Consider the following 27,413-nt stretch of genomic DNA (forward strand, 5'->3'; position numbering starts at 1 on the left):
AGACTTAAGGACTGGGAACAATTGCTGTCCCAGATCTAAATACCAAATACTGTATAAGCTGGAGATGCCCAATATTTTATGCAGCAGTGAAGATGAATCTGGGCACACATATACGACACAGAAATTACCTTTTTTTTACCTATGTAAGCAAGCCTTCCAATACATGGCAGTATGCTAAAACCATGTGCCACTATTTATATGTCCCCCTTTGAAATCCGCTACAGCCCCACATGGCTATGATGAAATCAATGCAATGCTTATGCAAATGACTGAGAACTGAAATGAGACAGGAATGATTCATTGATACATTTATTTCTATCCTGCATATGCATTCAGACTGAAATGAAGAAAGAAATGCAATCATTGTACAGACATTTGACATAAATGTTTAACAGTTACATGCATGCATACAGAATTAATAGGACGATTGATATGGAGGTAATTAACATTCTAGTCATTACAATGTCACATTTCCCCTTTCTGTAGGTCAAAGGCAGCCAGAATGGAAACACTGATAAAAGCATCATAAGATAGGTTTAAGAAGACATTATCGATGTAGATGAAAAATGCAGAAAGGAGTTTGCTAGTTTGTTCAGCTGGAAAGGGTGACAAGTAGAAATAAAATGGTGGCAGAAATAATGAAACCAGTATTACATGTCAAACATCGATGCAATTGGTATCAGTAATTACATACATTGACCTGAGCACCCTGTAAGGATGAAACAATTCATATTTTACTGACACTTGTGCTCTTTTGTAACAAGGTTTGTGAACACAACTTTCATAAAAGACTTTTTCAACTTTGAAAAGAACTTAAACTCTTTTACGTTTACTAAAAAGAATTTATGCCAGTCTATCAGACCTGTACTTATATCAACAGCCCATTTGCAATCACAGAAAATTAAAAATACACACATTTTACTTTTTTATTCCTATTTAAATTGAATAAAGATTCAAGGTGCTGGTTCAAATGTATAACCATAAAGGCTACTTTCACCTGAATTTGGTATTGAGGTTGAGATTGATATCACTTGCAAGTTTCTAGTATTTCTAAGGACATTTGTGGCATTACCTTCTTGCTATAAGAGCCTATCAGGGTCTTGTCTCTCCGCTGACACCATAAAGATCTTACTAAGCTTTCAACAAGCAATAGTGTCATCGTTTATAAGCTTGATTTTCCTTAACAGGGAAAACTAAGCTGGTCAAATGCCAAGCAAGATAATTAGGAATGCAACAAGTGGATAAGCCACTACCCTTAGAGATGTAAAGAGCGAGCAAGTGATTCAAACCATTGGAATTTTCAGATGGACTCACCTCTTCATATGTCTTTACCATAAACACATATTGTTTTACTTTCTATGAGAAGTTGCAGTGTGCAAAGTAATCTAATTCATTCCTTGAGTTGGAAAGATCAGATAGTTGTGATTAAGCTAAACTTGTTATTAAAAGTGAGGATGGACAGGTAGCTTTTGTGCTTTTTTGTAGTTACTTGCAGCATTGAGGATAGTTACTGAAACAAATATTGTACAAATATAAATTTATATGTATATACATATGTATATTTACAGAGCAAAAAAATAAACATACTATTTGACAACATAAATAATATACACAGAAAAAAAAAACAGTTGCACAATAACTCGGTGCTACTGATGCTTTTAAACATCATAACTGCTTATGCTTTGTTTATGGTGCATTCTAGTCTAACGGCTTTGCTACACTCTGATATTGAGAGTTCACACACTTCTAGTGCTAAATTACTCAGGTGGTTTAATTTTGTGCTAGCTAGGATTTACCAACGTTATGCGAGTCATGTTATTTGCACCACATTCATTTTTTTCTGATAGCCAACAAGAGGGTAAATCAGTGGCTTTTGTAAATAACAAAATCCCCTTTGTAGTTTAGGAAGAAGTAATAGGTTGCCTTCTGCCATGTAATCATGTTCTGTATTAAATTTACCTGTGCACATTCTGCTAAATGACATTTTCTTGTTTTCTTTAGCCATAATTCTCATTAAACCTTACATTGTTTTACACATATATGGATCTTTTTATGGGTAAATGTAAATCATTTAAGAAAGTAACATATATGACTGTTAGCTTTTGTATCAATTCTCATTTTTTATTTGGGTAAAGTATGCAATAAGCTTTTTCTCTGTGGGTAGATACTGTGTAATGCTGTTTGATATACCATACTATTGCTTTTATTAGTATATTGCCTGTGCAGCATGTGTTTCCAAGTTATTTCATATAATATTTTAAAGTTTGTCCAACTGATCACTATAAAGGCTGAGAGTAAGACTTATTACTAGGAGTTGGTGGCTTTTGTTCCTGTAAGCTACCTTTTTCTCTGCAGTGCTTCAATGTTCTTACAAATTATACACAGGTATTTACTGAGGGAAACCTAAAGGGCAAAACTAATGCAGAACTTCAATCAGAAATGTGTTAAGCTATTGTCAAAAACAGGTCAAGGCATGACATTTTTACACCCATTGATCCCCAAGCCTTATACAACTTTACTGAAACTTCAGCAGAATAGCAATATTGTGTCTATTTACTAAACCGATCAAGAATGTTTAAGTCCAAATATAAAGATTCCAGGTGTGGTAAAATGATAGGTGACCACAGTCTTACCATTTTTAATAACTTCTAAAACAACCACTCACTGGGATGGTGTAAGACCTCTGCAGAGATTCTGTGAGTTCCAAGAAAGAGCAGCGAACCTTCTCTGCAGCATGAGTGCAAGCAGATTGATGTCTTGTATAGCTGAGATTTTTGTACCAGCTAAATGGAAGGTGATCACTTACTAGTTTACTGAACATGTAATCTGTTCACAACATTTTACATGAGATTTCATCTGGGCTAAAAAATTTGGTGTCCGAACTTACATTTGTTCGGCATGGAACCTTATGCAAAATTCTATGCATTGCTTAATGATCAACAATAAAGTGTACCAGTGTTGTCCTTAAAGCTATGTATATAGGCAGGACTTTTACCTTGAACTTTTGTACTTTAAGATATGTTTATCTGTATTCCTGCTAGCATTGGCTGAGCAGATGATAAATCTTATTCACACACAGATATAAATAAATCTGAAAAAATATAATTCTAATTTAAATTACAAAGCATGTTTGGGTCCTAGAAAGGCAGGAAAACTGCAATATATTAGATTGGGTGTTAATCTTTATAATGTTAGGTTAGCGTCACCTCCTACATCCATGGGTCATTCTGTTTGAAGTTATGATATGTATGACAGATCTTTGCTGAAGTTGTATCAAAAACATAAGGATTTTGTTTGAGTGATGTTTCCTTTTAAATACATGAACTGCTTTATCATTGTCAACTATTGTAAACTGTATTCCTATTTTAATGGATATAATGTTTGGATGCAGCATGCACATGCTTGTAATATGAATTACTGAGTTATAAAACATTCCTAACAAGTACATTCCAATCATCATTAAATGTTTTTGTTTATATTACCCTTTTGCTATCAAAGATTTCACAATTTCTAGACAGAATGGCACTTTTTTTCTTACCTTTTGCATATGGAATATGTCACTACACAGAAACATATTTGGTTGTGCGTGTAAGACTTGCCACTCCAAGAAAAGTTTGTGGATTTAGAAGCATATACAATTTGTAGATGTTATTAGGTAAGAGATAAAGTGCTGTCAATATTTTTATAATCATTAGCAAAAAAAAGACCATGGATAGGACTGATTTTTAAATTAAGATTTAAAAATGAAAAAAAAAAAATGAAATATGATTATTATAATTATTTCTAATATATTATTGTTGTTTTTTTATATGTACCTTGGTCATGGTAATAAAATATTTAATTTGTTTTGTGTAAAAATTCAGATTTAAAAGGTAAATATTAGACTTTTTTACATGATATTCTCATTTGCCTGCATTAAATTTGTTATTTTTATATAAATATATATTATTTTATTATTGTTTCATTATCTAGTTTTATTTTATATTTTGTTCAAAAATATTAGCTAATACAAAACACAAGAACATGCAGGTTCTCAGTCTGTGGCAGGTTATATCCAATTATATATTTATACATGTATTTCCATTTTTACAACGTTAGAATAGTTAAATATTAATTATTTTAAGGAAATTAACACCTAACCCACTGGGTATTCACCTGTACACTCAGTCTCAGCTCCAATGATCTCTGTCTTAAATCAATGTCTCACTATACAATCCAAACTAAATGCAATGCCATCTAATATTTACATTTTTGGTTCACCAATGCTTTTTTATTTAGCCTTGGTACAATCATTCTGTACAATGTTCATATTTTTATGTTTTAAATTTGCTTTTGAATCCACCCTAACGTTCAGTGATTTGTTATTTCTCAGTTATAGCATTTAAAATGTTTATTCCCTAGTCTATCAAACTAATTTACAAATGGAGACATATCCAATATAAAAATACATAAAGTTACACTTTTTCTATGTTACTTTACTACTCCAGGGTGTTTACTATAATCTATTTTAAGTGTAATCAAATGAGGATAGGTTACTAGAGTTAATCTGTAATATAATAAGGAATAAATTAAACATAATTAAACATGAAAAAGTAAATATACACTGAAAGTCACTGAAAGTTTCTTGTCCTACAGCTCCCACTTGCCTATTTTCTAACTGGTTACAGAGGTCAATGCGTCCTTTTTCCTGCCTTGATTTAACAAACTAGCCTCATAAAGGAACTGTTCTCGTTTTGTGACAGTGAGTGTGAAAATGGGTTCCCCTGCCTTTCTTTTTTCCTCTGTTGCAGACTACTACAAAACCAGCTGCAGGCCATGTGACCTTCTTCCATGTGATATTGCTGAGGTTTAGCAGGTAACTGCTAGGCCAAAGTATTGTCACATGCAGAAGGACTAATGACGCAGCTCCTTTATCATTGGACAACATAATGAATTTCCAATTTAATGCCATCTCCAATTTAAGCCATGTTCACACTAGCCAAAAGGTTCAGGTGCAGTTATCACCTCTTAATGCCAGAAAAGGGCTGCTCTGAGGGAAAGGGTATATATAGCTTCTCCTTGCAGCAGCCCTATAGAGCAGTGGTCCCTAACCTTTTGCACGTCCCAGGCCACTAAATGCAGACTCCGGACCGTGCATGCGGGGGGAGCTGTGTGTAACTCATAGGAGAAGAGACTTCCCCCTAGAGTGACGTCATGATGCCCACAACCCGCCCACCGCCCTGAGCCTGCGATGTCTCCGGGAGACATGGTCTGTGGCTCTGGCTAGTGCGCCCTCCCAGCAGGGTCCTTCCCCTGACCCCGCTGGTGGGTGCATCGGCCAGGGCCGTGGCCCACCTGTCAGACGGCTGAGCCCCACTAGTGGGTCGGGGGGCTGGGGACCTCTGCTATCGAGAATAAATGGGGGCAGCAGTGTGCGGTCCCAATACCAGTAATAATCACTCTCGCCAGCTGTCAAATGTACAGACACTGGTTCTGTGTCTGAGAGATCTGGCAAGGTTAGCATTGGTGATTTGAGGGAACCCTTTGCGAACACACTGTAAGTTTGTCCTGAATAGGCAAGGTAACAGTGGCTCTTAAGGTGAACTAATGCTGAACAATACAGTAATAGCTAAATTCGGTGGACAATCAGGCAAATTTTAAAACAAACAATCTGAACATATTTATATTATACATACAAATACATGATGAGTGCCTTCAGAAATGACTGGACACTCCTAGGTCGTTTTTTTTTTTTTTGAAAGCGGGGGCTTGAATAGTTTAGTTGGATGTATTGCCATGGTGCAATGTGTCTGTTCAGCGCACAGACATAAACACCTGGCCAAATAAGCATGCATGTTCATACAAATCTCTCTAAAAATAAACACTATTTAATATCTGTGACTAGCTTTAGAAGGTACTTTGCATTCACTCAATGCTAAAATTACATTTTGTTTAGTAAACATTCAGCAGAAAGTGTTTTTTTTTAATTATGTGGATATTTTTAAGGTCTTAGCTATCAGTAAAACATTAATTTTTTTTCTTTATTTTTAACTAGATAAACAGAACTTAATAGCTCATTTGATAACTTGGCTTGAATGCAGGAGTCATATTGTATGTGTTAAAAAGGGCATATGTGTTGACTTGGATCCTTAACAAAAACAAAATATAACATTAATAATACAGCTTACTAAGGATAAAATGCAATTTTAATTGTTGCTGTGTCTGTCAAGGTAGATGTAATCTCTAACACTTTGATTTATTTACGTTGTGTTGCACTACATCAATAGGATAGAAATGTCTGACACTGTAGTTTTTGCTGCTCTCATGCAGTTTAGGGTATTAGCTTGTATTATGTTTTTTTATATACAGGGAGGATTTTATAGGTAGTTTTTGTCATGAAAACTTTATGTAATATAAATACAAAATGTAGCATCCATTTTACACAAGCTGTAGTAAAAATAGCACATTTTAATGTTGTGTGACAGGTCCTCTTTTACCTCTTCACTAACAAAAGCCCATTTACTAATTGAACAAGTAGATTGCAATTAGAAACATTGATGACAATTACAAAAACTCAAGCTTAGCAACAAGCAACATATAGTGTGTTTAAAAACACATTTCACCTTAGCCTGTGCTACATTTGATTTCAGACAGATCTGTTATCTGCCAAACAATATTACATACCCGTATTTATCACAAAATTTAGAATTGCTCCACTATTTAGAAAAGGTAAAAAGAAAAATCTGAAAGGTAAATATAGGAAAAGGATAACAATTGTATTGTACACATTCTCAAGGGAAACTAAAGCAACAAAATATTTTTAATATATATAGCAAAGTTTTACCAAATTAAACGTTTTTGACTGATTGTTTCAGGGGGCTTACTTTTTTTTGATGAATAATTATATAAAAAATTCTTTGTATTATATTTGTATTCTAAGTGTTATGGCTTTCACTGCAACACTGTACTTAAAGCAGACCCATCACTAAAGTAAAAGATCCATTCTCCACACTCCCCCCTCCCCAAATCACCTAAATAGGCAAAAATGCACCCTTAAAAAAGAATTATAAATACCTTATCCCTATCTTCAACATGCAGTGTGTAGGTGGGTACAATTCCTGTGGAATGCAGATCAACTAAAATCTAGATAGAAGACATTTTTGCAATGGACTTGAGTCTTCTTCTAGGATTTAGCCGGCCTAGCATTCCACAGAAATCTACCTAGAACACATCAGACCAACTGATGAGTCAGCACGGCGTAAAGTAAGTAAAATTCTAATATTTTTTTTAGGTGCACTTATCACCCATTACAACAGAAAGTATTTGTAGTGGGGGGGGGGGGAGAGAAAGTAGGGAAGCCTCCAATTTTTGTGTTTTTTTTTTTTTTAATTTTAAAATATTTACTGAGCATAATCACAAAGCATTTTCTGTGAAGTTTTTTGTGGATCAAAACGTTTGTTAAACCATCAGCCTTAAAATTAGGACACAAATTGTGTTTTTCAAGATTTGATAAACAAACAATAAAATACCTAAAGTGTACCTGTGAAAAGCCAAAGCATACTAAAAAACATTCAACAAGCCCTTTATTAATTTGTGTAGTTATTGGCATCGTTGATATAAATATTTAAACTTCAAAACAAAGACAATGAGATTTGGCAGCCTGGCTGTCCTCTAATGTTTTAGACAGGCTAAAGTTTTTTCTCTGTATTTTTGTTGCAAATTTCCTTTTATTTCCCACTCTAGTGATAAAAAGTTTCCCCAACAGGGCCAAAAAAATGGAATAATTCCTCCTCCTGGGAGATTTTTTTGAGTTACATATGTGTCTTAGGCTAGACTTTGTTTGAGGGTATGCATATTGTGGAGATACTAACATCACATTTTCAGCTTTAATAAGAGTTTTTGAATGGAAGAGACACCAAAAATATATAACTTGTTTAGATTACTATTATTATTTGTGGCTTCCTTGACCTGTGGTGGTAAAAAGCCTTTTCAGCTTCCATGTAACTAAAATCACTGCACTGGGACTTGGGAAGCGACACCATCTGATCCAAGTATTAGCACAGCTGATGTCCTATTAAAGCAACCTGTTCTTGATACTAGGAATAATAAGTACAGGTTGGGTTCTGGTGAAAATCAGTGTCCAAATAGAATATTTTGTTCATGGACCATTATTTGTCTAGTCATGTCACAATTAAAAAAATAAAAAATATATAAATAAAAAAATTACTAAATAAAATAAATAGTAAATGCAGTTTTTAACTAATAATATATATTGTATATATTGACTTTTTTTCGTTGTAAAACTGCATGGCATCTTTTAGAACATCATTTTAATACATTTGTTCATACAGAGGGAGCTTCATGCTAAATGTTCCACTTTCTGTATCTAAAATGACCACAAAAAATGACCACATTATCACATCTGCAACACTTTCAGAAAAAGATATTTCATGCCTCTAACTCCAAAAATTATAGGATTTTTAATTAATTGTCGTCTAAACTAGACTTTCACTGCTCCCGGATGTGCATGTCCTCACATATGATTAAACTGCCCATATGTACTTAATTCATAGGAGCACTACAATGCATTTCTAGTTATTTCCTTGTGTTAAAATTTTTAAATCAATGATTGAATTTTAGAATTTTGAAACTCCACAACCCTCTGTTTTCTTTCTTCTATAAGAACTCTATTAAAGATAGAAGAAAAGATGCTAAATTGAATGGTTATAAAAACATTGAATAAAAAATGAAGACTAGAGAAGTTACATGTTCATTTCATACAGAAAAATACCAATTCGACAACCAAGCAGTTTTTAAGCCATAACTTCTAATTGTGATATCATGGAAAACTACAGGGACATATTTATAAAGAAGGGCATGTGATATTCACCACACATTTACATATAGTTATTCACTTTCTGTAATATGAAACAGATGTACTAAGAAGATTTACCTCCATTGAATATTTAGTGAATGTCACATTTACGATATTATAGATATGCCCCATAAAATTACCAAAACATGCATTTTAGTGTATTTATGTTTTTTAAATTAGCTTGGAGGTTTTGTTTAGCCTAAGTTATATTAAAATTATTTTGTGCTTAAAGTTCCCTTTACAATTATATTTTCAGTCATATATAAGATGAGATACAGAGTGGTCCCTTTGCATTCAGTTTATTTCTTTATGAGACATTCAACATTAAAACACTGCTTAGGTCTCCTAATCAAATTTACCTATGTAGGACGATCTAAACCTTTAGAGAAAACTGTTTTGCAGTTTGTTTCATGATTAGCCATGCCATAATAATCTTCTGTCTTTGATGCAATGAAGATACAGTATGTACAGAATGTAAAGATGCAATAGGTTGTTTGGAATGTGCCAGACATAAGTGGTCTTTATTGGTAATGAAATCTCTGTGGAAGTGTTGACCTTGATTAATCACTCATCCACCATTATAAACAAAAAATATTGACTGGAATATATTACACAGTAGGACATTAATTATGTATATTGCAAATTCATGGCAATTGGCACTATTTACGTGGCGATCAATTACTGTACTTTGGGTAATCAACAGTGGGACAATGTTATTGACAATATTTTTGGCAAGTTAACACATTAAACATCAGTCTTCACACTAGTATTTGTGGCTGTTAAATCTTGCCTGTTTTTTTTTTACTTTATTATTTTTTAATAAGAAATGCAAAAAACAATCTTTTATGCACAGCAAAAATCTGCAGTGAATAATAGCACAAAAAAATAAAAAATATTCTCTTAATTCAAACCAACTAAGACCTCTCAACAGAAAACATTTTACTTCAGTTGCATAACGATTCCAGTGTTGGTAAGCCTTGCAACACACATAATCATGTGTTGTAACGCTGACCTTTGTACCACCGGACCAGCTAAAAGTAAGGTTGCAGTTCTGCAACATAATGTAAGTCTGTACATGTCCTCCAAGCAATATACTATGAAGGGAGTACCTGTCCCAATCGATGGGTTCCATGTATATACCGTGTTTACTTATACTCTTTCTTCTAGCTAATATATATATATACATATAGGCTTCCTTAAAGCTTTACAGCACCTCAGTTCCACCTGTTTTTTTAATGCATGCATTGACACTTAATCCTTCCCTTCTCAAACGCTACATTGCCTTTTTAAACGCTCAAAACACATCTACAGTCGTGGATTAAAGGATCAAGAATGTCAGGCTTTGCAATACACTGGCTCTTAAGAAGGGCTTTCATTATTACATACTGCTGCTGAGTCATTATATATTTTGTTACAAAAGGTAGTTCCTGAACTATTTAACTAAGCAGTTCTTCATGCCATGCAAAATTAATAGTTTATGAATGTTTTTGAGGCTTTTCCTTTTGTGTTCACAGGCATTACCAACCTTAGTGCTTTTAAGAAAAAAAAGTCTTTATTGCTTTTGCAACTAGTCACATGCTGGTCTCCCGTGTCTGACAATAACCTGTTTCTCCAGTCTCTGAGTGAATTTCTGGGACAAATAAATGATTTTCTACTTTGATTTCCTCTTGAATATTGTCCTGTTTAATGTCCTCTCCTGCCAGGTAAATGTCCTGAGTACAGTTTTGACTGATATTTTTCTGAAGAGAGACTGTATCAGTTTCTGTGGGTACTCTGGTTCCTTCATTTTGCTCCTCAATGCAGTTAGTTTTAATGGCCTCCTGAGTATCATTCTTTGAGCCACATACCTGCATGAAATCATCATCTTCTGTGTCTATTTCTGTAAAGCTGCTTCTCTTCTTTGAAGAAAGTGAAAAAAATTTGGGATTTCGAGAAGGTGATATGGAAGGTCTTGCAATTCCTCCTTGTGAGTCAGCTTTTGGCTGTGTCGGTTCCTCTGAAGAATAGTCTTGCAAAAAGAGTGTGCTTAGCTGAAGATGAGTGTATAAAGGATGTTCTAATGTATTTGTCGGCAAGGTACTTGTAATACTTGCTGGATTTTGGAGAGCACTGCTTTTTGATTGTTTTGAGTTTATTCTGAGAGATCTCGATCTTAGAGGGTTATTTCCCTTAACTGGACCCTGGTCATCCTCTACCTCATTATTGATCTGATCTTGCAGAAGTATTTTTGGGGTTCCAGAAGATTCTGACAACTTATACTCAAATGTGACATCTTTTGGAGCAAAACCTGTATATTTTGAACGTGGCAAGAATTGGGACACTTTCACCTCATGATTACCTTCTTCAGGCACGGTGTATGAAGGGAACCTAATTTCTAGGTTACTTCCAGGAAATGGTGTAAGGGGGGAACGTTCAGCTTCTGTGAAATCTGTTGCACAGCTGGCAAAACTGTCAATGCTAGACACACTTCTCATATCTGTAATTATGTCTTTGGGGGCAACTGATAGCTGGTTCCTCTTTGCGGACACATCCTCCATTTCTATTTCCTCCTCATATGCAGGAGGGATGACAGACTGCTCATGATATGAAGAATTAACACTAGGATGTGACTGTGCTTTTGTGATCTCATTGTATAGCTCCTCCAGCTTCTGGGCACTGAGATGCTGTGGGCTAGATGAAGAATTGTTTAATAGTTCCTGAGAGTCATGTTGACTAACCTCCTGATATTTATTATCAAATGATTTATTTGAACTTGTCTCCGACATTGTCCTCCGTGCCCATTTCCATCGGCTTGGGGACAAATGATTATCATTAGCTTTCTCTATTTTATTAGTTCCGTCGGCAGACTTATCTACAACAATATCGATCAATTCCATGCTGCGAGCAAATGCATCTTTCAGATTCATGGAAACAATACTTCCATTCCTTTTCGCTCTTTCAAGTGCTTCTCTCCTCTTAATTGCCTTTTCTTGCCTCTTCTGCTCTTTGTAAAACTCTGAGAAATTGTTTACTATGATTGGAATAGGCAGTGCAATCACTAAAACTCCAGCAATACAGCAGAGACCTCCAACTATTTTGCCAAGTAATGTCTTGGGATAGATGTCTCCATAGCCCACTGTGGTCATTGTTATGGTAGCCCACCAAAATGATGCTGGTATACTTGTAAACTTTGTAGCATCTTCATCCTTTTCAGCAAAAAATACCAAGCTAGAAAATATCATTATCCCCATAGCTAAAAATAGGATCAATAATCCCAGTTCATTATAACTTCTTCTAAGTGTAAATCCCAGTGACTGAAGACCTGTTGAATGTCTTGCAAGTTTGAGAATACGCAATATCCTCATGATTCTAAATATCTGGACCACACGACGGACATTCTGAAACTGAAGAACACTTTTGTTGGACTCTGTTAGAAAAATTGTAACATAATATGGCAAAATAGCCAGCAAATCAATAATGTTTAGTGGCCCCTTAAAGAATTTCCATTTGTTTGGGGATGAAAGAAAGCGCAATAGATATTCCATGGTGAACCAAGCTATGCATACAGCTTCAACATGTGCAAGCTGTGGGTTGTCATTTAGTTGTCCGAATTCATCTAGTTCTTGTAAGTCTGGTAGCGTGTTCAGTGATAATGCAATAGTTGAAAGTACGATGAACAGGATTGAGATAATTGCCAAAATCTAGAAAAAGAAAAAAAAAAAGAACAATGTATTAGCTGTTTGCCCTCTGCAGTTTTAATACATTTTATTGTACTTTCTGAAGGTAGAGGGAAAGACTTGTTCAGTCCTCTATGCAATTGAAGTTCAGGTTAAAATCAAAATAACAATCTGGCTACCCTGGGAGCACATTTGAGGATTTTTAGTGGTGTAATAAAAGTCACATGTATGCCTGTATTATACTAAATACCAAAATGTTTCAAGGTCAGTCCTTTCAATCTGTTCAGATTTTGTAGAATGCAAAACATTTTCTTGGTCTGACATTTTCTACATGGTTGATATATAGCAGGTTTATAATAAATCCAGATTAAAGTTGCTTTCAGTGGAAGAGCATTTGTACCCACCTCTCCAGTGGCCCATGTCCTACACCAGAGGTGCCTAACAGGTGGATCGGGCAACGAGAGTAGATCGCGGAGCCCTGCCTTTCAAAAAAAACTCTACCACGCCCAGGAGTTATAAAGTCCAACTTTTTTATTTTTGGTAGATCATTTTGACTTGGTCATTTTAAAAGTAACTCGCAAGCCAAAAAAAGTGTGGGCACCCCTTCCTACACTAATGTTTTTCAACCAAGGTTTTGTGGAACTCTAGGGAGACTTTTCCTCCAGAGAATGCTAGGGGTTCCCTGAGCTATGAGCAACCTGTGCCTCTCAGGTCAGCCTAGGTGACAGCAATAATTGTTTTGGCTATTTGTAAGGATAGTAATTGTGTTGGATATAGTAATCATAGCAGGCGTTGTGGATATAGTAATCATAGGGGTCCCCTGAAAGTTGTTTCAAGGTTTCTTCTTTAAAACTTTCTGCTCTACTTGCTGTATGCCTTGGTACCACCCTCTATTTATACGTGACTAGCTGGCACTAGCAAGCTGTAAATGTAGAAAGCTCAAGTTGTTTCCTGAAGTTGCAGCACTGCAATGGAAGGAACGTAGTAGACATGGGCTGCTGGAAAGGGGAGTATAAGTGGGGTATGGCCTTTATTTTGACAAAATAACTTCAAAGAAAAATAACCACATGACACAAAATGTAATTCCCTGTTTTAGACACTTTGCACAGCAATAGGCTTTAAAAATACAAACCATATCTACCAATAAGTTAAAATTCACATTTTATTAAATAGAAGGAAAAGTATGATACGTAAAGAAAGCATTATAAAATACAAAGTCACTATGGCTTTATTTTAATTATTAAAAATAAACAGTAACGTCACTTTTAAAAAATATCACATTTAGTATAGCCATAGTAAAACTATGCTACAGCTTTCCATTTAATTTAGCACCAGAGGACTTTTTCTATTACTATAGCAATAAAAAAAAATGAAACTCGACTAGCATAAAGCAGTACTGATCCAGAGAAAGTGGGGAGCCTGCAGAAACACAGCTTACATGTACAGAGATTAATTGCATTATTTACATGTATTATTGCAGTCTTGTGCCTGCTGGGGGAGCTTAAAACACCGCAGTAGCAGAATGCTAAAATATAAATGGCAGATCAATAGCGTCTACCGGATTTGTAAAGTTTAATAACAGCGGCACATACAGAAATATGACTAAGCATTGTAATAATATAATTAAATGCAGCTGGTTTCTGGAATTAGGTACACAATGTTAGGAAGAAACAAAAAAAGTGAAATAGCTGAGGGTTAAAGGAGAACTCTTAAAGGAAATATTTTTAGAAGTTTATTTGACTTTCTACTATACTATTATAATTTTATATTTTATCATGCACATTCAGTATTTTGTGTTGTTCACCTCATGATTTGTGGCTACTCATAAATGCTTGTACTTTCCTATAATCAACACTTTTACAGATGTGGCGAACGTAAATTTTTTAAACAGTTCCTCTTAATATTTCATTAGGTTTCATAGCTGGGTTTTGCATGTATTCCCTCCCCCTTTTAGATGAACTTCTATCAGGAACTAGTTCTTGGTTTGGTAGGACAAAAGGTAAAGAAGTGTGCACATTTTATATATATTAATAAAATTGCTGACCAAGGAGTTTCTTTCAATTTTTCCTTCATCCTTCATGCTTTGGTAGCTGTCCTGAATCAGTTGCAGAGTTCTAACTAAAACAAGTATACATAAAATAGTTATTTTTTCTTGGTTGTATATAGTGTGAGGCCTTTTTCCTGTCATAAACTTTCTGGGGAGATTTTGCTTTATGTCTTGTCCTCGATTCTGGTGTCCAAGGAAGTGGCGGCAGGGGATCAACAGATATGATAAAAAGGTAGAACCAATATTTTATTTGAAATAAAGAATTTTTTCTGATACATAGTGTTTTACCAAATTATTTTACAGGTAGGATTTGCAAATTAGGATCTACATAATTTTTTCCCTACTATTACCAACTAAAGCATGCGTAGGCTAATAATTTTCTACTTAGCCCAACCAAACTCAAAAAGTAATAAGGATGATTACAGACGGTGAATACAGACAGTGTATAGATGCAAAGTGGTGGACAGGATACCTTTTATTCTATGTTTGTTTCAGGCCAAATTTGCTTGCACACCACACTTTATCTTGTTTCTTCTGGTCTCTGAATTTAGGCAGTGGATTGGTCAATTACATGTGACACCCAAAATAGAAAGATCAATAGATACTTGTCTACATTTTCCTGCATCCCTGCATTATTATGTAGACAGGACTTAGTAATAAGAGTAACTCATAACTCAACTATAAGTATATAGGTGGTGAGCAATTGTCCAAACACAACATGTAAACCGGAAACTGAAAAGCAGAAGAGGTCAGAGAAGCTGTGCAAAGACTATTTACATTTGCAAACTTCAATTCTTAAGGTAATAATTATAACAGACACTAATCAATATGTTTGCTTTGAGAATCTGCCTCCTTCAAATAGTCCATGTCTTGACCAGTAGGTGGCAATGGTTTCTATCTTGACCAGGGCATGGCAACAGTTCTGATCCTGACCAGCAGATGGCAGTGTTCCCTGCCCCGGCCAGCACATGGCATTGGTTCCTATCTGGACCAGTGCATAGCAATAGTTCCTGTCCTGACCAGCGGATGCCATTGGTTCCTGTCCTGGTCAGCACATTGCAGTGGTTCTTGTCATGACCAGTGCATAGCAATAGTTCCTGTCTTATTGGTAGATGTTAGTGGTTTCTGTCCTAATCAATAGATGGTACTGGTCTATTTTACTTACAAAATCAAAATGGCTGTTTTAAGTCAGTTGTGTCTCAGGAATGTACATTATTGTATTTTAACTGCTCTAAATAACTGCTATAATTCCTATTTATACAACTCACATTATATTAGAATGCCTCTTACATTGCTGGTACATGTGATGAATATCACCCTTACGAATAGCCAAAAAGATTATTGGTGGCACTTTAACACATTGCCTATTGCTTAAGGTCCCCATGGCAACCTCTGGAGCAGGCATGGGCAAACTACGACCCCCATGCCATATACGGCCCGTTATTCTTTTTTATCCAGCCCGTTGAACTCTCTACTTCAGCAGCTCCGCTAAAGTAGATCCACAGTCTGCAACTCTTGCCGGTACCCCCCTGAGCGGGATCAGGAGAAGGACCCCGCTGGGGGACCATGTCCCCTGTACAAATCTTGGGCTTGGTGAAGTAGACAGAACAACCTGCCCACAGAGTGGGCGGGGTTATGTCATTATGACATCCTGTTCAGTGACACCCGTCTCGGCGCTCCATCCATCTGATCCTGGCCCGGTACCTCTGCCAAATTTTAGAACCTATTGTGGCCCCTGAATTAAAAAGTTTGCCCACCCCTGCTCTGGAGGAACCCTGGCTGAGAAACACTGCCATACATACATTTGACTTTGTATTATAGGTTTTGCCCACCTATTTCTAATAAAACAATAAATAAAACAAGCCTTATGCACAGTATGCTGAACATGTTTAAAAGATGCAGCCTTGTACTCAGCAAACAGAAAACCCCAGGGCTTTGTTCTGCGTGCTGTAGTGTGATGAAAGTATTCCCTTGTGCTGCACACTAAAACGAACAGTCTCACCTGGCTGCTCGATATATGCTTTGTTGTGTTTGCTTGTGCAAATCAAATTTACATATCCATTTTTACCTCCTCACCAATTTTACAGTGAAATTATCTGTTTGCTTACTACTACTTAAATAATACAAATAATCCATCTGACACCTGCACAGGATGGGATCGGATGATTAGAATACAATAATAAATGTAGTTGCTTTTTCAATAAATCGGTGTAAAGAGCAGAAATGATGACTGATCTATTGATTCAATTGACTGTAATAAAATCAATACAGATAAAATGTAGCTTCTCTAGGATTTTGCACTTTTTGCATCCCCGTTGCTTTTTCTCTTACTGTCTCATTTAATTTTACTTTGTAAAAGCTGTGCAGGTTAAAGCTGAAGTTTATTTGTTTTGTTTAGCCGTCCCCGGCTAAGCCTTTGTTCTTTGCTCATTAAATGCTGAAAGATACATTTTAAATAATTTTTTACATCTATCCTGTGACATTGCAATACAAGCTGATTATGGTTGGCAGGGAGGGCTGCAATGTCCTGTTCATAGCAACAGATGTGGTGCCGAGTCTCAGCTATTCAAAGAACTGAAACCCAATGAATGAAAATTGCAGTCCAAGGACAGCAATAGGCTTGCTGATGCTGGATGTCCTACAGCCTGACTTCATGCAGCTCTGTGAAAAGCTGTGTGCAGTAAAACCAAAGTAAGCAATTTCAGTACGAGACGAGACTGTACAAGCGGTGCACCCCGCTGGGGGGGGTCACACCGGCCAGAGTTGTGAATCATATCCCCCCTACAGACCACAAGCTTAGGGCGGTGGGTGGGTTATGTCTCTGAGCCTGCGATGGGAGGGTGGGCATGTTCTGGCATCCTGACATCACTATGGGGGAAGTTTCTTTCCCTTTGGTCCGGAGTCTGTGCATTTAGTGGTCCGCGAGCTAGAAAATGTTGGGGACCACTTCTCAGGAGGGTTGAAGAGGTAAGGCCAACTTTAAAGTGGAACCGAAGCTTAAATTAAAAAAAAATTGCAACCAGTCAGGCCCTTTATTGCAAAAGAAACAAGCAATGTCCCTTCAGCAATAAAATAAACCTTCCCGCCTAATCGCAGTTTTTTATTTACACTCACCTGTCTTCACCCCATCTTGGGTGCCACCATCTTCATCAGGTCCTCTTGCAGGCCTGGGATATTTGGGCATTTCCATTGGTCAGGCTGGGAGGACCTAACTACATCTAGATCATTCAGTCCTGGAAGCCCCAGGGGATGTCGGCGTACCAGGCATGAGTCTGCTAGTTATGTGCACATCTAAATCTGTGTATAACTGTTGATATGTTAAATTACTAAATTAGATTTAAACAAGAATAAATAGTGTTGTTGTTTCTGCTTAGAAAACATATTTAATGCCAAAGGAGCAAAATAATAGTCTGAATAAATATGTTTCTATTCCTAGGGATAATTAAGATCATTGCAAACAACTGCTTTTAAGAAAATCAACAGAGTTTATTCAGATGAGATGCAACAGTCCAAATGCAAGTTACCAACAAAACAAAAAACAAAACTGTTTGTGAATTATTTCCAAATGGTGTACTGGTATATAACATTATCAGGACCTTATCAGCGGTCTGCTTTTGAAGACGTTAGTTCCCTGGGTTTAAGTTATATCAAATCATATTGTGTGGAATAGCTAGTTGTCTCCACAATGTATAGTGTTGTGGGTATGCTTTTTACAATGTTAAATAGCCCGAAGCCTGCATAGTGGTTTTTCATAGTAGTTTTTCTGCTATGCATGGCATTCGATGCATGGCTGGAATTTTTGATCTGTCTTAAGTTCTTTTAAGACTAAAGCTCCTTGTTTGTAACAGCAGGATTATACAATATTTTGAAGATTGACTTCATTTCAAATGAATGCCAACCAGCTATGGGTACATCACATGGTGTAATAATGCCAGTTCTATTTGCAATTTCAATAGCACAATAGAAATGGTATTGTTTCACTCTGCATGCTATAAGCTATTGTGCTGCAGTTCTACCCTGTAGTGAATCATTACAATGTAAAGTGGTTCAAGAGAGAAAAAAGTACATAGGTTTAAATGTTGCCGATTTCCAGACAAACTGATTTATATTCATACAAGCTCTAAGTGAATTCTGATTAATATGTTTCCTCTGTGATAAGTGTATTCTTTATAACGGTAAATTCAAAGCCTGTTGCCACTTGGGCTTAGTCATTTTGTATTGCTGTGAAGCTTTTTTTTTCCTATTTCAACATCCTTTTAAATATTCTCTATGCAAACAAGATGCTTGAAGCTGCTCTTTGAAATGTTTTGTGTGAATTTTAACCAGATTCTATTCAGAGGGAGCAGCACTCGTTTTATTACCAAGAGTAAGAGATTATTATTTCTGATACAAAAAGGAAGGTTCTTACCGCATTCTGTATGAATGGTATATAACACAAGAATTCCCTGCTTTTAAATTGAATGAACTCCAAAAAAAATCATAAAAACTGCAGAACGACCCTCAAGCCTTGGATTTTCTTTTGTTTTATTTTAATTGTTATTAAATGTTGAGGAACAATTGTTCATACTTTTGTAGTAACATTGGGACTAATAGTTCCTGAAAAGAGTCTAATAATTTGTGTATGAATATATAGACTATTCCTGGCTAAATATTCTTGGATACATCTTTAACTGGTCAAAGTTGACCATTGTCGCCATTTGTTCATCATTGTTACCATGTATACCATGAATACAAGTATTCACATTGGTGTATAGTTCTTGTCTTCCAAAAATGGGCTTTAGGTTTTGGATTTGGGAGTTTTCAGCACAAATAACATTCATTTTAACACCTTTGATATTCTAGAAGCACAAGTGACACCTGAGACTAAGCTGTCATTTCTCAGTTAACACCTCATAGAAGTGATCAGAATCCTTGGTAATTAGTTACTGACCCCACATTCACTATGATAACAAATCATAGTGATCGCTCTGATAGAACACAGCAATAGGTGCTGACACAGAAAAGCAATTTATGGTTCTGTTTAAAGAAAAGAACAGTTTATTAAATTTCTGAGCCTCTTCACACATATTTTCACTGGGTATGGCTTACAGTGATAAGTGATTTTTTAAAAATAAAAAAACAGCCGGATTTCTGATCCAGAGAGGTAAGTGTTTTTTTGTACAGCACTCTCCCTTTTTATCTTTCAATACATAATATATATGAGATAATGTAAGAATGCATTAATAAAGGTAAAACTTACATTCCTTTAACTTCTTCCTGTCAGCACATGTGCATTGTGTATTTCAGTTCTTTAAAAGTGAATAAAAATATAAGCAAGTACCAACTCCAAATCTATTGTATAGGCGACTCTACAGAATTATCATTTTATTGGTTGTCCGTTACATTTAAAATACCAAATTTACATATTTGTAACATTTTTTCTTTAGTCAAAAACACATTATTGGTATTATGAATACCTAAAAATCTTTACAACCCACACTCACAATACCCTAGATAAAAACAAGAAAATCTGGAAGCTGTGGAAACTCATGAAAAATGTCCTGTGGTTGTGTCCACCCCACACAACATCTCCCGATTCTAAGACTCTAGGAGGGACAGTAACCATCGTATTAGACTCTCTGCCTCCTAATTCTTACCATAGGCTTTTCCAAGGCTTTATTCAGTGAACCTGGGTGATCCAGCAAACCGGGAATGGATTTCCTTAAAGTAATTTGCTGTTTGTTAGCAAACGTTTTCAATCCTGGACCAGATCTTTTCCAGGTTTGCTAGATCACCCAGGTTCACTGATGAAAGTGTATCCTCTCCAACCTTGAAGAGCTTTAATAAATCAGGTTCTATGTTTCTTTTCTTTCATCTGTTACCCCTCCCCTAATTCTCAGGAATCATTTGTATTCTAGCCAAGGTTTTATTTAAGGATTTATTTCACACCTCCATCGTGGACAGCCAGTTGTTAATACTTTATATTTGAGATCTTTTGACAATACCTTGCCACTCATAGTTGATTGCTTGCTTTCAGTTACACTACCAATCACTGGAATGCTCCAGAAATAACACTGAACTAATCAAATGATCACATTGATCAGAACTTTCACATTGATTAAAAAATTATTTTGTGTGTGTCTTCATTTCAGGCTGCAAAGTAATAAAAGATAAATATTTTAAAGGGAATCTATACTCACTGTAGTTTATAGGAAAGTTTGAAATGAAGGAAGATAACAGAAGGCATCAGGTGCAATTCTATTCTACAATCCTTTGTTATATCTGACTTCATTTATTCCATGAATTTCTGATTCAGTTGCCCCATGCAACTAATGCAGTCCATTCATCCATGAGTTGGCAAGGTGAGTTGAGGCACCGTTAAGCACCGCAATGAATCAATGCACTTTGCATTTTTACATGCTGTGGTGCATGTGGTGTTGTGCAACAGTTTGACTATGACGCCATGACAAGCAGGGAAATCACATTTTCAGAAGGAGGTCAAAAATTCCAACACCAATATCTTTATTACCAAATGTTTCCTTTGAGTATGAGTTAATTGAGCAGCAGGGGGGTACTTTAAATCAATAAACAGTCAACTATTGTATAGTATATGGAAAGGTGCATATTTTAGCAATGTTGTCCATGTAATCGTGTAGAAGGTTGCTGCACTACTACTGAGCAATACCTTTCTATCTGTACAGAAAAAGACACAGATTTACTTCCAGATCTATACATAAATATGTAACAGGTATCTGATTTATACAGCAGTGGGAAGAAGCAGGTGTTATTCAGTCTGTGACCTAATTCCAGAATACAGAAAGATAAAATCCTGTTATGTTTAAAATGCAGCAATAACTGAAAGCTGTTCCAGTAATAAAGGTTATATCTAATAAGAATTCTGGCTTAGTGTCTACAGTTTTAATGGCACAATATAAATTCTGTATTTTCCAGCCATTGAAAAGCTAAGAAATATATTTTACCTCATATCCAGATGCTCACAGAGAAAACAGAACTGTTTTTTTGTTTTTAACATACTTTTCAATGGAACACCAGATGCATTTTGCCAGTTGTCTGGTTTTATGTATGTACCCTGGTTGCTGTAAGACGTATGCAATCTGTGCACCCATCGTACATACAAGCCTCTGGTTATTTATGTCTGTTTGAAAGTTAATGTTACTAACTGAATGCAGCAAAAGGAAAAATGTCTGTAAAAAAGAATATTCTTTCATTGCAGTGGTCTGATGTGGTTTGAAAACAAGAGCACACATAAAGAATGTATTTTTATCACCTTTTATTATTATTGCAGTGCTAACATTAGCCCTTTGGGTATGCCACCTTGGTATATCCTCCCATACCTTTTACAAGATGTCAGGACAGAAAGGTGGAACTTTAAAAAAGGAATAGGGATAACTAGAGCAGATAAAAAAGAGAAATCAGCACCTAAATGGTATAGTCTTTTTTTAATAATCTGTTATGCGAATTTGTGTTGTATTGTATGTGTATTACGAATATGTTTATCATATTATTGATATTTAACAACTTTATGGTACATTAGCACTTTATTCATGGTCCATACATTCATATTTTTTCACACCTACTCCTACTCGTGCTTAGTGTTAAAGCTTTCTTCCAACTTCTGTGTCAGTGTTATGTTTTTATTATCACTATCTTTGTGCATTAAAACAGCGGCCACCAACCGCTGGTCTGGGGGAAAATTGTGGTGGTCCACAGCTCTTGCGGGTGCAGTCCAGACTCCGCTGGGGGGACGCACCGGCCAGAGCCGAGGACCACATCCCCCTTACGTATTGCAGGCTCAGGAAAGTGGGTGGGTTGTGTCTCTGAACCCTCAGACCTGTAATGAGAGAGTGGACGGGTTCTGGCATTATGACGTCACTAAAGAGGAAGTTTCTTTGAGTGACTCCCGGCTCCCTGCGCATGTCGGTCTGAAAAGGATGGCGACCACTGCTTTAAAAGCTCCAATATACATAGATACACCTCCAGCAAATAGTCATTTTCTTCTGCTGCCACATGGCTTGTCCTGTGTCGCCATCTCCTTATATGTCTCCTCTAGGCTCCATTACAGGATCTGTGCATGTACACGATTGTGTACCAGGTCATTTGCTTGTGTGGAACAATGTCCAATTTCAAGCCAGTTGCAGGGCAACTACATTTATTTTCATGAAACCACCTAAGTGAGTTTGATTGTCACACCAAACCTGCAGCCTCCTGGGATACTCATGTCACATATCCGAGGAATTTGTAGACCTATTATGCCAATCAAACTGTTATTTAATAATAATTGTGGTGTGAAAAAACAGTGTGTATAAGGGCTTATTCACACCACAGTGTGCTCATAAATCCTATGCATGGTGTGAATTTTAAATTATACTGTGCGTTGTTGTTAAATGGTTCATAACATGTATTAGGATGCTTTTTTTTATACTTTTACATTGTTACTATGCAGTGCAGCGTATTGGGATTTGTTACCGAACAACATAAGTAATGTCCTAATTTTTTTCAACACACACCAACTCAGTACATTGGTGTGAACTTAACATAGAAAATATGTTGTTTTGCCTTTTCATTCTACAGGGAGTGTGTTGGTCAATTCACTCCAACAAAGTCCACTTCTGCTTACAATGAGGCCTTACTATTAACCCCTACAGACACCTAAGCTACACTACAACTGTTAAAGCAGAACCTAAATTCCACTTTTAAGAATCCACGGTCAGGCAGGTCATTATTGGAGAAAGGGGCTGGCAATGTTCCTTCTTCAGTAATCTCTACCTGCCAGATCACTCCAGGTTTCTTTCTAAAAGCTGAGATGCGCAGCTTCAGCTTTGGTTACCAGAATCCAATTCCAGGTTCCTCTGCGAATACCAGAAATACATGTAATTCCTTGCGCCTGCTGGCCTGACCAGTCAAGATGGCAAAAGATTATCTACAGCTGGGGTGCCCAACAGGTGAATGGCAATCTACCGGTAGATCACAAAGGCAAGGCGAGTAGATCTCGGAGCCCTGCCTTTCAAAATAAACTCTACCAGGCACAGGGAATATTAAGTCCAAGTTTTTATTATTGGTAGATCATTTTGACTTGGTCATTTTAAAAGTAGCTTGGTGTGGGCACCCCTGATCTACAGGGGTCTTTGGTACACCCGGCAGATCACAGCATGCAGGAAATCTTTCAGCATTTTTAAGCAACACCGTAAACTACGTAAGACCTGATAAAAATATATTATTGATTTAGAAACATATGCGGGTTGACATCAATTTGTGTGGGCCTATCTGCAACGAAAATGAGCTTTCACAGATAAATACAACTTTAATATTATTTTTTTAAACAACAGGATATGTATGTGTAATGTATTTTTCTGGTTTCTTATTAATTACACTTCACAGAGAAAAGGCGTTGCCATGGTGACTGGTCTACTTTTAGAATATTATGAGCCAGTCATCTACATTTTGCAGTAATACATATGATGATCTGTTTGTAGAGATGTGAATCTGTTGTGCTATTTTTAATCCTGCGTTACAGTGAACAGGAGTGTAACCTCAAACGTTTATTTAATCAATAAGACTGATAATAAAAAAAAATTTCAAGGAGAAGCTGCTTTAGCTGGAACAGGAGGACAAATTCTTTATATCAGGTATTGTGTTCAATCCTATCCATATAGAATGAAAAGTCAACCAAAACCCACATGATTTGATAGATCAGCACCTTTACCTGTGGTTTACCAAAACTTTGAATTTTCTCAATTAAGTGGCAAAAGGGGGCATTAACATGTGACTGTTTATGATTAAAGTAAAAATGTTTAACAAATATATAACAATTGAAGTTTAAATGTAACGGACAACCAATAAAATGATCATTCTGCAGAATCACCTATACATTATATTTGGAGTTGGTTCTTGCTTATGTTTTTATTCACTTTTAAAGAACTGAAACACACAATGCACATGTGCTGACAGGAAAAAGTTAAAGGAATGTAAGTTTTTCTTATATTAATGCATTCTCACAATAACTCATAAATAATATGCATTGAAAGATAAAAAGGGAGAGTGTTGTACAAAAAAACAGAAATTTCAGTCCACACAGTCCATCTCCAGGCTAGTTTTTTTTTTAAATCACTTACCTGTAAGCTATACCCAGTAAAAATATGTGAGAAGAAGCTCAGAAATTTAATCTCTCTGGATCATAAATTTCAGCTTTTTTCCCTAATGCCAGGCATTTCCCATTGGTATTGGTCAAAACCGTAAGGACCGGCCACTGACAATCAATAATTTTAGATGTACTTATCTCCATAATTGTTGTTGACCTGTGACTGGAAGGGGGGCAGGCTCTTTAAGAGTGTAAAGGATTGAATATACGAATGATACCATGAGTTAAATGCACATATATTATTACCAACCATTGATGTACGTTGCAACCTTAGTTTGTTAAACAAAAAGGTAGTTGTACTTTAGGGCTTGTGGTAAACTCTAAATTTATTTTAGGGTGAACCACCAACCCAATGTTTTTTTTTTGTTTTATAGTAGAAAATGATTAGAACCTTTCAAATTTTTCAAATATTACTTTCCAGAACAATGTATAGATAATGTAATTCACGGGGGGGGGGGGGGGGCACAAGTATATTCAGCTCCCAATGTTCTGGGTGTCACCAGGACAAAAGCTGAAGGGGAACATTAGCAAGATAATTAGCAAATAGTCCAATCCTTATCAATTGTATAAAAATGGAGCCCCATTTGTGGATTGAAGAATGAGTCAAAGGGTTTGAGTGTGGGAGGTTTTTATTTTTTTAAATATCTGCCTACTTACTAGTATACAATGATTTCCAAGAAGTGTATTTGTAAAGATCCTGTTGTCTATGCACATTTGCTGGCACTTGTTATCAAAATGTGTTACATTTGTTGTGAAGGTGCTTTGAATAATAAAGGCTTGTTTGCTTCGTGGCATCTTAAAGGTAAGATTTTTATGCAAGTCAAACTTACTTTTATGGCCAAGTAATTAAAATCAATGGGCTTGATTTATTAAAGCTCTCCAAGGCTGGAGAGGATAGACTGTCATCAGTGAAGCTGGGCGATTTAGCAAATCTGGAATGGATTTCTTAAAAGTAATTTGCTATTTGTTAGCAAATGTTGTCAATCTAGAACCAGATTCATTCCGGGTTTGCTGGACCACCCAGGTTCACTGATGAAAGTGTGTCCTCTCCAGCCTTGGAGTGCTTTAATAAATCAGACCCAATATGTCTCTGTTAGCATTTGCCTAAAGGATGTATCCACAATGGGATACCAGTGCCCTCTGCAAAGGCTCCTGAAATGTAACAGTTAGGTGTTATCATGTGTGGCCAAATGAACCATAGTTTTTCATTCATACTGTCTTTTACTCAAAAAACAGCAACAACTGAACTCAAGGACCTTGTGGTTAAAGTGCATCTCAACCAAAACACATTGGGCCTGATTTAATAAAGCTTTACAAGGCTGGAGATAAAAAACGTTCATCAGTGAAACTGGGTGATCCAGCAAACCTCGAATGGATTTCTTAAAAGTAATTTGCTATTTGTTAGCAAATGTTTTCAATCCTGGACCAGATCAATTTCAGGTTTGCTGGATCGCCCAGGTTCACTAATGTAAGTGTATCCTCTCCAGCCATGGAGAGCTTTGATAAATCAGGCCCAATGATTCTGATTTACAAAAGAAGTTGAGAATATCAATAGATTGCATGAATACTTAATTTAATTATGCAATGTTTTGAAAAGCAAATTCAAGTATACTTTGAATACCCAAGCATGTGTAGAAGAAATGAGTAAACAGGGTTTTTTGTCTTTCACTTGCTTTGATAAGTGAAGTGATTATTCACAATTGATGTGTGAAGATTCTTAACGTGCTTATGTTGTTGCACATGTTACTATAATGTTTAAAAATGATTTTTATGTCCCACTTGCAGCCAATTCTTTTCCTAGGGTGGCCTTCCATGCTTTTATCATCTGAAAGCTCAATATTCGATTTTTGTGCAACAGTGCTAATGTCCAGTGTTTGCTCACCACTGGAAAACTGTGTCTGTGCTACCAAAGAAAGCCCACTTTCACAGGAAGTTCCTACAAAGAGACTACATTATATTCGCTTAAAAAAACAAATAATTTTGTAACAAAAACAGTGCAATCTGTTGTACTCTGAGTGCTGTAGGAAGTATTCTTTTCTGAGAGTTTAGTTCCACTTTAATAATTTATGATGACTAAAATGAGGTACATGCTGTATAAATTTATCAGTTTACCACCTGTCAAAATGTACATATGGATATACAAGGGTTAATTCCTTACCATTTTGACAAGTGAAACCATAACCCTTATAGTTTGCCACTTACTTCCATAAACCATAATATCCCTAAATCCAGCAAGAGAGGGCTGACCTTTCAGCAAACACATGATGTCAAACACATTGGTGGTACCTCCCTGCTACTCAAAATCATCCAAGCCCCCACTACACTGAACCAAATGTACATTCCACCTCTGGTGCATATAAGGTCTTAGAGAATGTAAAGCATATAACCTAATATTTCATAAACATTCTATTTTAATGTATATTAAGTAAGGACAGCACAGAAGAAGCTCATCTATCTGCACAGTACTATCTGTCACTAGAAATAGTTTAATGCACTATTAATGACCATTGCAGGGATTTCCTGTGCTGTTCATAAATCTCTGGGGATTTTAATCATTTTGCTCATAGCAATGCAAGCGACACTGTAATAGATGACAAGCCTGTAAGAAATCTGGAGCAGGTTATACAGTAGTTTAGTAATAAATTATCTTGATAGTTACTTGGCAGTAAAACGCAGGGATTACATTGTCTGTATCTATTTTTAGACTTTCCATTGTTA

The 27,413-nt window shown here is 36.1% G+C and overlaps 1 protein-coding gene across 1 annotated transcript in view; it reads right to left on the reverse strand.

Annotated features, from left to right (window-relative positions):
* Window positions 1–293: 293 nt before the first annotated feature.
* Window positions 294–27,413, reverse strand: part of KCNB2 (potassium voltage-gated channel subfamily B member 2) — a 166,327-nt gene continuing 139,207 nt past the window's right edge. The window contains exon 3 of the mRNA XM_072411059.1: window positions 294–12,534. Coding sequence (XP_072267160.1) covers window positions 10,426–12,534 — 2,109 coding nt within the window. The 3' untranslated portion in view covers window positions 294–10,425. The remainder of the gene's footprint in view (window positions 12,535–27,413) is intronic.

The sequence above is a fragment of the Pyxicephalus adspersus genome, chromosome 5, assembly GCF_032062135.1.
Source record: "Pyxicephalus adspersus chromosome 5, UCB_Pads_2.0, whole genome shotgun sequence".
Classification (NCBI taxonomy): Eukaryota; Metazoa; Chordata; class Amphibia; order Anura; family Pyxicephalidae; genus Pyxicephalus; species Pyxicephalus adspersus.